This window comes from Phacochoerus africanus, chromosome 11, assembly GCF_016906955.1.
Source record: "Phacochoerus africanus isolate WHEZ1 chromosome 11, ROS_Pafr_v1, whole genome shotgun sequence".
In the NCBI taxonomy this organism is placed as follows: domain Eukaryota; kingdom Metazoa; phylum Chordata; class Mammalia; order Artiodactyla; family Suidae; genus Phacochoerus; species Phacochoerus africanus.
In genome coordinates, this window is record NC_062554.1 from 8,581,396 (window position 1) to 8,594,037 (window position 12,642).

At 48.7% G+C, this 12,642-nt stretch overlaps 1 protein-coding gene across 5 annotated transcripts in view; it reads right to left on the bottom strand.

Moving 5' to 3' along the window:
• The window catches only part of XRRA1 (X-ray radiation resistance associated 1), a 108,861-nt gene that overhangs the window by 6,344 nt on the left and 89,875 nt on the right, over window positions 1-12,642 (bottom strand). For all 5 annotated transcript variants that reach the window (XR_007130689.1, XM_047752139.1, XM_047752138.1 and 2 more), the window contains 2 exons: window positions 2,370-2,463; window positions 1,244-1,359 (listed from right to left, as the gene is read on the bottom strand). Coding sequence is in view for 4 of the 5 variants with exons in the window: in XM_047752139.1 (XP_047608095.1) it covers window positions 1,244-1,359; window positions 2,370-2,463 (210 nt within the window). In the remaining variant the exon portion in view is untranslated. The remainder of the gene's footprint in view (window positions 1-1,243; window positions 1,360-2,369; window positions 2,464-12,642) is intronic.

Genomic DNA, 12,642 nt, shown 5'->3' on the forward strand with positions numbered 1-12,642 from the left:
ACCATGCCTAGGATGAGGGAGGGCCAGCAGCCCTGGTCTGTGTAACTAACCGAGGAAAAGGCTGTACAGCCAGCACAGCTCTGGGAACACGCCCTGGGGACACGCAGGCACCTCCCACCCGCCTCCAGGCCACACCACGCTCCCCAGGACAGCCTGCACCGGAGGCTGGACGCTGCCGGCCAAGGTTTCCAAAGCACTGACTTGCTTCTCACGTGGCCGCTGGTATTCGCGTTTACCCTCTATTAGTTGGAACCACGGAGGCTCCCCTGGATCCCAACACTGCGTTTTAACAGGTAGTTATGTCATGTCTCTGCGACCGTTTCCTTGTCCGTGTGGAGGGTCACGGGGCAGCACGGGACAGGGTCTCAGCAGGGGCGCTGCGTACAGCGGAGAGAGGACTGGGTACCTGGCATCTGGCTCACCCTGATCCCGCCCTCCCCAGGGGGCTGATGGGAAGGGAGGGAGCAGGATCCTTGGGGGAGGCAGCGCACAAGGGGAAAGATGATGGCAACGCTCTCAACGTCTCTTTCTGGTTTTCAACGCTACTCTGGTCGTCCGAGGGCTCAGGAAGAGATAGGCACAGCGGTACACGGGGTGGCCAGGGAAATCACTGTACTTAACTGTGGGGATCGGCAATGCCCAGCCCCGCGTCTGGCTACGAGAAGACTAAAGTGCCGGAGGGAGGAGCATCTTACAGAAACTTCTGGAATCCTGACTGACCTTACGGCATCCAAGAAGGCAACCCTCAGGCCACTAGCTGGGGAGGTGCTGAAGGAGCAGATGGCTCTCAACCTTTGGAAATGCTTCTTAAGAGTCAGGCAGGAGGTGTGTGTTCGAGGCCTGCTGCAGCCATTCGTGATGGCTGCGGGTGACTATACCTTGCATTGGTAGGGGTCGTAGGAGTTTATAATGTATTTTTGAATCTGTTGTTTTATGCAGTCCTCTTAGCAGCTCTGAGAGCTTTAAGGTTGAGAAGCTGAAGCTCAGAGAATAGAAATCTCGCCCAAGTTCAGGAAGCCAGGGAGCTGCTAGAGCCAGACTGACATCAGTTCTAAATGATTTCTCCATTTCTCCACAGCATCTTCTCTGGGCCTCACTTTCTCTGTAAAATTGGGAGTCAGACTCAGTATCCTCCCAGGCTCTGCTCTACTCTGATTCTCAGCAGCTCTGCTGCCAGGTGCCCTGCGTGCGCTAAGTAGGCTGCACTCCCCCTGGGCTTGGGGTCCTGCCTTCAAGGCCTTACCTTTCTTGAGTCCCTCCGAGGCATCAAAATATGATGCTTAGCCTTTACTATCTTCCTTCGAATTAAGTGGATTCCCAGCCGCTCCTGGAGGAAGCTTTTGAGCAGTGGAGGCACCCCTGGAGCCATGGGGGGGAAATAAGATAACTGTTAGCTAACATTTGCTGGGGGCTTATATGTGCCAGGCACTGTTCACGCACATGTATAAACTTAATTCTCACACTAGCCCTACATTGTGCCAGCTGAGGAAACTGAGGCACAGAGAGGTTAAGGAATTCGCCTAAATCATGGAGTTCCTGTTGTGGTGCAGCAGAAACAAATACGACTAGGAACCATGAGGTTGCAGGCTCAATCCCTGGCCTCACTCAGTGGGTTAAGGATCCAGTGTTGCTGTGAGCTGTGGTGTAGGTCGCAGATGTGGCTTGGATCCTGTGTTGCTGTGGCTGTGGTGTAAGCCAGCAGCTGCAGCTCTGATTAGACCCCTAGCCTGGGAACCTCCACATGCCGCGGGTGTGGCCCTGAAAACGCAAAAAGGGGAGTGGGGGGGGCAGAATTTGCCGAAATCAACAAAGACAGTGTCAGGCAATGATAGAACTCCACTGGTGTCGCTCCAGGGCCCAGGATCTAAAATGCTTTCAGCTCCTGAACAGTGAGTTCACCACTGACGTGGCACCACCCACATTCAGTATGCTCTGGGAGGGGAGGGCCCTGCAGTTTGTCTCCGTGTTCCTCCCCACCTGAGAAGTGGGACTGAAAGCCATAACAGACCTGTTCCACAAAGCAGGGTGGCATTAAAGAGCTTATGCAGGATTTAGGTAATTCTTATTCCATTTCCAGCTCTGCCTCTATTGCTGTGTGACCTTGGGTGGACTGTGACCCTCTCTGGTCCTCAGTTTCTCCCACTGCATGGGAACAATAATGCCTGCCTCACAGGGTTGCTGTCAGGATGATTTGGTGCAGAGTGGGTGCTTAGTGGCATCTGTTCTTTTCTCCAGCCCGCAGTGCACTATGAACCTTGTCCACCCTTGACACAAAGCAGAACAGGGCGTGGCATGATGAGACAGGGGTGAGGATGCCCACATTGCTTCTGGGGGACTGGGCCGAGGGCACAGGTCTATAAGTGCCATACCTCGTGTATGGGCCACCAGAGGGTTGTTGTGAAAGATGAGTTCGCAGAGAGAGGGGAACAGAGCTACTGGCAGGACGGCATCTTCCTTTGCGATCTGTAAGGAACGCACGAGAGCATCAGATGGAACCGGCCCCACCTCTGCCCAAGGGCTGCCAGGCCCCACAATGCAGCACTGCACGCTCGCCAGCACTGGGCTGGGGCTGGGGGAGTGAGGCTGCGGACTCTGCCGGGCAGCATCCCATCCCTGCAATTTCACCTGCTCACACGCGGAATACCTGCCTCTCCTGTCCGGAATTCCACCAGCACTGTTTCACATTTGAAAGGTAAGAATTTTTTTCACTTCTCCACACTGGATATGTATCCTCTACCAAGTACGAGGATGTTGGCAACGAAATAATAACAAACACATCTGCACTCATCTCACAAAGAGCCTAGAGACGTGGCAAGGCTCTGACTCAGGATGTGAGCTGCCTGACACTTAACCTTCCTCAGTGCCACCTCAGACACCCCGTCCGTCTTTGAACAGCACTGATGGTCTCTTCCACTACAGCCTGTCCTGGGCACTGATCCGAGGAGAGACAGGAGGTCTGGGGTCCACACGCATCTGAAGGATAAGCAAAGCCGGTAAGGAACACCTCCTGGCTGTCTGGGACCCAGAGGCCATTCTGCCACCATGAAGGGCAAAGCGGTCATAGTCCTTGTTGAGCAGAGTGGCTGGAAATTCCGGGGACAACCGTGGACAGGGTGTCTGTTAGCAATGACAAAGTAGAGAGGGGCCAGGAGGAGCAGTGCCTTTCAGAGGCCTGGACACAGTGAACGGCGGTGGGTCAGACGGGGACGCTACTTCAGGCTGGCTTCTCTGGAGCCTCACTGCTGCGGGAGCACTAGATGCCCCCTGGACAGTGACCCAGTCACTCTCCTTCCTTTCTTTTCCTTCAATCAACACATATTTACTGAATGCCTACCTGCAGCGAGCACTTGCTTGGGACGGAGCAAGACAGAGCCAGGTCCCAGCCTTAAAGAACAGCACGAGTGGCAAACGAGGACCACAAAGAGAGTAAATTTTAGCCGTGATTAGTGCCACCAAAGAGAGGCGCAGGAAGCACTAGGGTGATCTGACCTAGTCACAGGGCAGGACAGGGCACCCTGAGATCTGCAGGATGGGCAGAAGGTCACGAGTGAACGCGGTGGAGGGTGGACTGTGTCACACAAACTGTACCCAAACCCGTTCCCTCTACGTTCCGGGCACACAGCTAGACGGCACCGTCTTGCCCCCTAGGCAGCTGGATGTGGGCATAAGAGTCCATTCCAGCCAGTGTAACATGGGTGGAAGTTTCCAGGCACAGGCCACTGAAAACCTCCTGTGGGATCCGCTGTGTCTCACCACCCTCTTCTCACTCAACCGACTGCCCACCAGTTTCATGGGATCCAATCCAGTACACGTACGGGCCTGGGGGATGGCGGCCAGAGCAGGAAGGGACCCGGGGCTCTGCGGGATCACGTGGAAGGGCCCCTGCCAACTGGGAGTATCCACAACGGGCTCTGCAAAAGCACGAAAGCAGCTTGTGCGCTCAGTCACTGAGGTTTTACGTTGCTGGAGCGGCCAGTATTACTCTGATGCGGGGGAAACGTTCCCCACGAAGAGAGGACGCGTGAAAGGCCTCGCGGCAAAGGAGGGAAGGGCCTGCTGGAAGTTTAAAGGAGGCTCGTGGGACTAAAAGCAGCGAGAAAGGGTGGTTAGTGCCAAATGAGGCTGCAGAGGCACGTAGGGGCCAGAACAAAGTTAAAGATTTTGGTCCTCGGAGAACCTATTAGATGAATTTTTAGAACTATGAGGACCGAGGCTATTGCTTCAGGAGAAGAGAGGTCGGCCTGGTAGCCGTCACCCGCCACAGCCTGGCACTGGATCTAGGGCGGCCAGGTGCCGGGAAGAAATTCGGTCTAGGGATGCAGAGGTGGCTCGGGGTCCAGGGCATGGTCCACGTGGGGCAGCAGTCGCCTTTGCTGGCATGTACTCCAACAGCACCACAGAAGCAGCACCAACTTTCAATGCAGCACAGCCGCTTCGGCCCCCACAGCCACATCGCCGTGATCCCCAGTCCCAGCCTAGGGAATGCCCCGGCCCTGCGCACTATGCCACAACCCTGCGCTAAATCTGGGCCGACCACAACAGGGGGAAAGATGCAGCCTTAGGCTGCAGCTGAGCAGAGCTACAGACGCCGACGCAGGCAGAGCGCTGGGCCTCTCCAAGTGCCTGAAGCCCACTCACTACAGTAGTCCACTCCTTTAGGGCACAGGTCCCAGAGCGGGGAGAAGGAGAAACACACCTAAAGGGAACAGAGCAGCTCGAGCCAGACCCTCAGGGCTTCCACTCCAGTAACTTGGCAGCAGACCCCACTCCTGACAGAGCAACGGCAGCCACTGAACAGAGAGAGGCCCGGCCTCACACCCTGCTGGAGGCTCTCTAGCTCCTCCCATACCAGCCACACTATCAAGGCGACAGTGTCCAGCACACCCCGAGGAAAGATGTGGTTGGCATCCACATCAGATCCAGCCCTCACACCAAAGACACTGGGCATACCCGCTCATCCGTTTAAGTCCAGAGATCAGCCAAGATGGGGAGGAGAAGACCCCGAGCTCAGGGGCGCACCAAATCCCAACCATCTGCAGAACGACCATCAGTGACGAGGACTACAATCTACCAAAAGAGATGGTCTATGAGTAAAGACGCAAAGAAGGAACCACAATGCGACGGGTAGGAGGGGAAAGGTCTCCTACCCCGAGGGTGGGTGGCCCACAAATGGAGGAATAACTCTAACTGTAGCAGTTCTCCCCAAGAAGTGAGAGGTCTAAGCGCCAAGTTGGTCTCCCCAGACCAGGGGTCCTGTACCAGGAAGATGCTCCCCCAGAGCATTTGGCTTTGAGGGCTAGTGGGGTTTACTTTAGGGAGTCCCAGAAGGCTGGGAGCACACGCAGCCCATCCTCCAGGACCCAGGGCAGAAGCAGTAATTTGACAGAAGCCTGGGTCAGACCCAAATGATGAGCTTGGAGAATCTCCCAGAGAGCAGGATGCAAATGAGCTCATCCTTGGGACAGAGACGCCTGGTAGCAGCCATCTGGGGGAGCTCATGCTATCACATGGACCGTGGTGCTGGAAAGCACCATTTCCGCATCTTCCCTCTAGCTTATTAGCCCCAGGATGCAGCCACTTCCTGGCCCTACAGTCTGTAGACATCAGCATGGGACACCTCAGGCTGAGCACCTAACTGAGCATGGACATGGCCCCATTCACCAGCAGACAGGCTGCCTTAAGCACCCCCGAGCCCACAGCTCCACCGAGATATGGCCCTGCCCACCAGAGGGCCTAGAACCTGGCCCCATACACCAGGGTGCAGGCACTAGACCTGAGACCCTGGAACCCTGCTCCGCCTACCAGTGGGCAGGCACCAGCCTCACGATCCTTTGGACACAGACCCGGCCTCCAGGAAACCTGCTGTAGCCTTGGGCCCCGCTTCATCCACCAGTGGCAGACAGCAGCCATAAGAAAACCACAGCCCTGTAGTCTGCAGATACGGCCTGCCCACCAGTAGGCCAGACCTTGCCCTCAGACCAGCTGGGCCCTAGCATCACTCACTAGTAGGCCAACATGTGCTCTGGGATACCCTCGACACCCCCAACCAAATGTCAGGAATCAGACCCACCCACCAGTGATCCAACACCAGTTCTGAGATCCCTGGGCCCTGGAACCAGATTTCAGGAAATGGCTCTGCCCACCAGTAGGCCAGCACTAGACCCAGAACCTGTCCTCACCCACCAGGGGACACACAACAGTCCAGGGTCTCTTGGACCCCAACTCTGTCTACCAGTAAGCTGGCCCCAGGGCTCCCAAGGGTTCTGTAGTAAGTCACCTGGTGACTGGGTCATGCAAACTAGCAGCCAACAGCCTCTATATAAGGCAGGGTCTGGCAACCAACAGGACCTGGGGCCAAGTGAGTCTAACAGGCTTGCCAGCTATAACCGAAAAACCCAAGCAGCCCTCATGGGGAGAACCCCTAGAGCCTATAGCTCTAGTGAGGAGAGGGTAGGGCACTGCTGGGTGCACAGAACGTCTCCTACAAAACAACACTTATCCAGGGCCGAGAATCATAGTCGACCTACCAGATACATGAAGACGTATTGGCTGAAGGATTCCCTACCTGGGAAAGGAAACAGACATCCAAGTGCAGAAGCACAGAGAGTTCTGTGCAGGATTAACTCGAAGAGAAACACACAAAGACATACAGTAATGAAAATGGGGAAAATTAAAGACAAAAAAGAATATGAAAAGCAGCAAAGCAAAGGAAAAGCAACAAATAACATACAAGGGAACTCCCACAAGGCTATTAGCTGATATTCGGCAGAAACTCTGCAGGCCAGAACGAAGTGGCATGATATATTTAACGATGAAAGAGAATACACAAGCAAGAATGCTCTACCTAGCAAGGCTGTGGTCAATTGATAGAGAAATCAAAAACTTTATAGACAAGCAACATCTAAAAGTGTTCAGCACCACCAAACCAGTTTTACAAGAAATGCTAAAAGAACTTTTTTGAGCAAAAAAGAAAGGCCACTCTAGAAACATGAAAATTGCAAAAGGAAAAAACTCATTGGTAAAGGTAAATAAACTTAAAGGTAGGAAGGTGAAAAGACGAAGGCAGGAAAGTCATCTGTATCCACAGCAAGCACTTAATGGATACACAAAACAATCAGATGTAAAATACGATATCAAAACAGGAATTGTGGGAGTTCCTGTTGTGGGTCAGTAGAAACAAATCTGACCAGTATCCACAAGGACGCAGGTTTGATCCCTGGCCTCGCCCAGTGGGTTAAGGATCCAGCATTGCTGTGAGCTATGGTGTAAACTGCAGGCATGGCTCAGATCTGGTGTGGCTGTGGCTGTGGTGCAGGCCAGTGGCTGCAGCTCCAATTCATCCCATAGTCTGAGAACCTCCATATGCTGCGGGTGCGGCCCTAAAAAAGACCCAAAAAGGTGGGGGGGGGGTTGTGAGGGGAGAAATGTACAAAGGCAGGGCTGTTAAAATGCATTTGAAATTAAAAGATAAACAAAATAATGGTAGCTATTAACAAAAAGTCAGTAATAGATACAAAAGAAAAAGTAATACAAACATAACACTAAAGACAGTGGTCAAATCACAAGAGAACAGCACAAAAGAACAAAAAAAGACCCATAAAAACAGCCCTCCAACAATTAACAAAATAGCAGTAAGAACATACACATCCAGGACTACTTTCAATGTACGTGGACCACGACTCTGTTACCACTGGGCCAAGACGGTGGAGTAGAAAGACCCCGAGCTCGGCTCTCGCGAGCACACCAAAAATCACAACTATCTACAGAACAGCTATTGATGAAAAAACTGGAGCCTATCAGAACAGAACTTCTACAACCAAAGACATAAGAAGGAACCACAGCTAGATGGGTAGGAGGGGTGGACTCAGGATATAATCAAATCTCATACCCCTTGGGTGACACACAAATTGGAGAATAATTATATTGCAGAGACTCTTCTACAGGAGTGAGAGCTCTAAGCCCCCTCAGGTTCCCCATCCAGGGGTCTGGTATTAGGAAGACAAACCCCCAGAACATTTGGCTTTGAAGGCCAGCAGGGCTTAACTGCAGTAGCCCCATAGGAGTGGGGAAATAGAAACTTCACCCTTAAAGGGTGCACCCAAAACCTCATGTGCACCAGGATCCTGGGGCTGATGTACCTGCTGGCCTTGGAGAGTATCCTGGGGAGGTGGGGGACAGCTGCAGCTCACCCACAGGACACAGACAATGATGGCAAACACATCTGTGAACATTCCATTGTGTGAACACCACTGCTGGTGGGTGCCACTGCTGGTGGCTCATTAGCTCTAAGACCTGGCCCTACCCAACAGCCTGTAAGCCCCAGTGCTATGACACCTCAGGCCAAACCAACTAACTGGGCAGGGACACATCCACTCCTATTACCAAAAAGACTGCCTAAAGTCTTCCTGAGCCCACAAACTGCCTCTAGATGTGCACTTAGACATGGCCCTTCCCACCACAGGGCCAAGATCCAGCTCTCCCCATCAATGGGCAGGCACCAACCTTTCCCACCAGGAAGCCTGCACTAGCTTCTAGATCAGCCTCACTCAGTACAGGGCAGACACCAATAGCAAGAAAACTGTAATCCTGCAACCTATGGACTGAGCCTGACAACAGCAGGCCAGTACCCTGGTACTGGCTGGGACCTGGCACTGCCTACTACCAGGCCAATGCAATCTTCAGGACACCCTGGACCTTATACACAGTTATGTCAAAAACCACCTCCCCGCCCCCATGAAATAAGCTCTGGGATCTCTGCACCCTACAGGCAGACATCAGGAAACAGCTCTGCCTGCCAACAGTCAAGTACTAACACCAAGATCTGGCTTCACCGGCCAGTTGGTGGGCAACAAGCACAGAGTCTTCAAGACCATGACTCCGACCGCCAGTAAGACAGTACCAGTCCTAGGCCCTCAAGAGTCCTGAAACCAGCTGCCTCATGACCAGGTCCTGCTAAAAAGAGGTCAGCAGCATCCATACAAGGCAAAGCCTGGGAAACCAAACAGACTAGGGACCAAAAAAGCCTACCAGACCACCCACATAGTCAGCCTCCCACAAGAGAAAGACCCAAGATACACAGAGCCCTCTTAGGGGGAACCATATAGCCTTGATGACAAGAGAGGAGAGCAATGCTGGGAAGCATGGGACATCTACAGAGGCCCACTCTTGCAAGGCCAAGAAATGTAACCAACCACATATATAAAAGTGCAAATAGCAACTTAGTCAAAATAACATGACAAAAGACTAGGTTCCAGACAAAGGAACAAGATAAAACTGTAGAAGAACTACTAAGAGAAGTAGAGATAAGCAATATACCTGAGAGAGTTCAGAGCAATGATTGGAAACATGAAGGAAGAACTGGGGAAGAGAGAAGTTAGAAGTCTTTTTAAAAAAGAGAGAAAATATAAATAATAAGCCAACAGAGGTGAAGAACACGATAAGTGGAGTTCCCTCATGGCTCAGTGGATTAAGGATCTGGTGCTATCACTGCTGCGACTCTATATACAGCTGTGGTGTGAGTTCACTTGATCAAGGACCCTTTTAATGTTTTGTTGGATTTGGTTTGTCAGTATATTGCTGAGCATATACTATGTTCATAAATAATGTCTGGTAGGCTTTGAGCTACAGTAAACAAAACAGTATGGTACTGACACCAAAAAAGACACATAGATCAATGGAACAGAATAGAAAGCCCAGAAATAAAACCACACAATTTATCTATGACAAAGGGGCAAGAATATACAATGGAAAAGATAATCTCTTCGATAAATGATGCTGGGGGAGTTCCTGCTGTGGCTCAGCAGGTTAAGAATCTGACATAGTATCCATGAAGATATGGATTCAATCCCTGGCCTCACTCCAGGGATTAAGGATCCAGGGTTGCCACACATTGCAGTATAGGTCACAGATGTGACTCAGAGCTGGTGTCGCCATGACTGTGGCATAGGCCTTCAGCTGCAGCTTCAATTCGACCCCTAGCCCAGGAACTTTCATATGCCACAGGTACAGGCATAAAAAGGAAAAAAAAAAAAAGGCCAGGAAAACTGGACAGCTACATATAAAAGAATGAAGTTAGAACACTCTCTAACATCATTTGTAAAAATAAACTAAATAGATTAACGACCTATATATAAGACCAGAAACTATAAAACTCCTAGAAGAACACAATAATTACTTTAAATGTCAATGGACTAAATATTCTAATGAAAACAAAGAGGGCTGCTGATTGGACAAAAATACAACACAAATCAATATTCTGCCTAATAGAGATTCATTCCAGATGAAAGACACAGAGGCTGAAATTTAGGGAATGGAAAAGGACATTTCATGCAAATGGAAATGACAAGAAAGTGGAGGGGGTTAGCAATATTCATATCAGACAGAACAGACTTAAAAGCTATAATTAAAAGACAAAGAAGGGCATTATATAATGGTAAATTAATCAATACAAGAAGATGATATTATACTCTCTAGCATATATATATGGACATCCAATAGAGGACCAACTAAGTATATAAAATACTGCTAGACATAAAGGGAGAAACTGACAATAATACAATAATAGTAGGAAAATTTAACACCACAGTGACATCAATGGACAGATCATCCAGGCAGAAAATAAGTAAGGCGACAGAGGTCTTACTGACACAATGGACCAATTGGACCCAATGGTATCTACAGGGCACTACATCCCAAAACTCAGAATACACATTCTTTTCAGGTACACATGGAATGTTCTCCAGGGTAAGTCACATACTAGTTCACAAAACAAGCCTCAACAAATTTAAGAGGATAGAAATTCTATCAAACATTTTTTTCTGATTACAATGGTATGAAATTAGAAATCAACTACAGAAAGAAAAATGGGAACAGAATAAACATGTGGAGACTAAACAACATGCTACTTAAAACCCAATGCATCAATTATGAAATCAAAAAGGAATTCATAAAATATCCTGAGACAAATGAAAATGAAAATACAACTTTGCAAAATCTATAGCAAAAGCTAAAAGGGAAGTTCATAGTGATATATGCCTTTCTCAAGAAATAAGAAAATACGGAGTTCCCATTGTGGCTCAGTGGTTAAAGAATTTGACTAGGAACCATGAGGTTGTGGGTTCGATTCCTGGCCTCACTCAGTGGGTCAAGGATTCGGTGTTGCTGTGAGCTGTGGTGTAGGTCACAGATGCGGCTCGGATCCCGCATTGCTATGGCTCTGGCATAGGCCAGCAGCTACAGCTCCAATTGGACCCCCAGCCTGAGAACCTCAATGTGCCATGAGTGCGGCACTAGAAAAGACAGAGAAAGAGAGAGAGAAAGAAAGAAAGAGAATAAACAACCTAAGCTACTACATAAAAGGATTAGTAAAAGTACAACGAAGAAATGCCTGTCAGAAAAAGGAAGGAAATAATAAAGATCAGAGAGGAAATAGAGATTTTTTAAAAAAGAACAATGAAACCAAGAGTTGCTTTTTTGAAAAGACAAACAGAATTGATAAACTTCTAGCAAGGTTCACCAACAAAAATGAGAGGACCCAAGTAAAGAAAATAACAAATGAAAGAGGAGAAATAACTGGTATCACAGAAATACAAATAGTTCTGTGCCAACAAATTGAACAATCTGAAAAAAATGGACAAATTTCTAGAAACATACGCCTTCCAATCCTGAGTCAAGAAGAAACAGACAATTTGAAACAGATTGACCACTAGAAGTGAAATTGAATCTGTAATTTAAAAAAATCACAGAAATCAAAAGTCCAGAACTAGATGGCTTCACAGGGGATCTCTACCAAAAATATAAATTAGAACGTGTATTTATTCTTCTCAAACTATTCGAAAAAACTGAAGAGAAGGCAACACTCCCAAATTCATTCCACATCACCTTTATCCCAAAACCAGACAAAATCACTATGAAAAAATTATAGGCCATTATCTTTGATGAATATAAATGCAACAATCCTCAAAAAAATATTAGCAAACTAAATCCAACAATACATAAAAAAGGTCATAAACCATGATCAAGTTGGATTTACTCCAGGGTCACAGGATGACTCAATATAGGTAAATCAATGAATGTGGTATACCACATTAACAAAAGGAAAGGCAAAAAATCACATAATCATTTCAAGAGATGCAGGAAAAACATCTGACAAAATTCAACATCCATTCATGATATAAAAAAAAAAACAACCTCTCATCAAAGTGAGTATAGAGGGACCATATTTCAACATGATAGAGACCATTCATGACAAACCCAAGGCCAACGTTATATTCAACAATGAAAAGCTGAAAGTATTCCTGCTAAATTCAGAACAAAGTCATGGCTATTCTCGCAGCTTCTATTTAACATAGTATTCCGAGTCCTAGTCATGGCAATAGACAAGAAAGAGAAAGAAAGGTATCCAAATTGGAAAGGAAGAGGTAAAACTATCACTGTTTGCAGATGACATAATACTCTATATAGAGAGCACTAAAGTCTTCACCCAAAAGCTATTATAACTAATAAATGAATTCACCAAGGTTATAGGAAACAAAATTTATATTCAGGGAGTTCCTGTTATGGCTCAGCAGGTTAAGAACCCCACTAATATCCATGAGGATGCCAGCTCGATCCCTGGCCTTTCTCAGTGGTTGGGGATCTGGT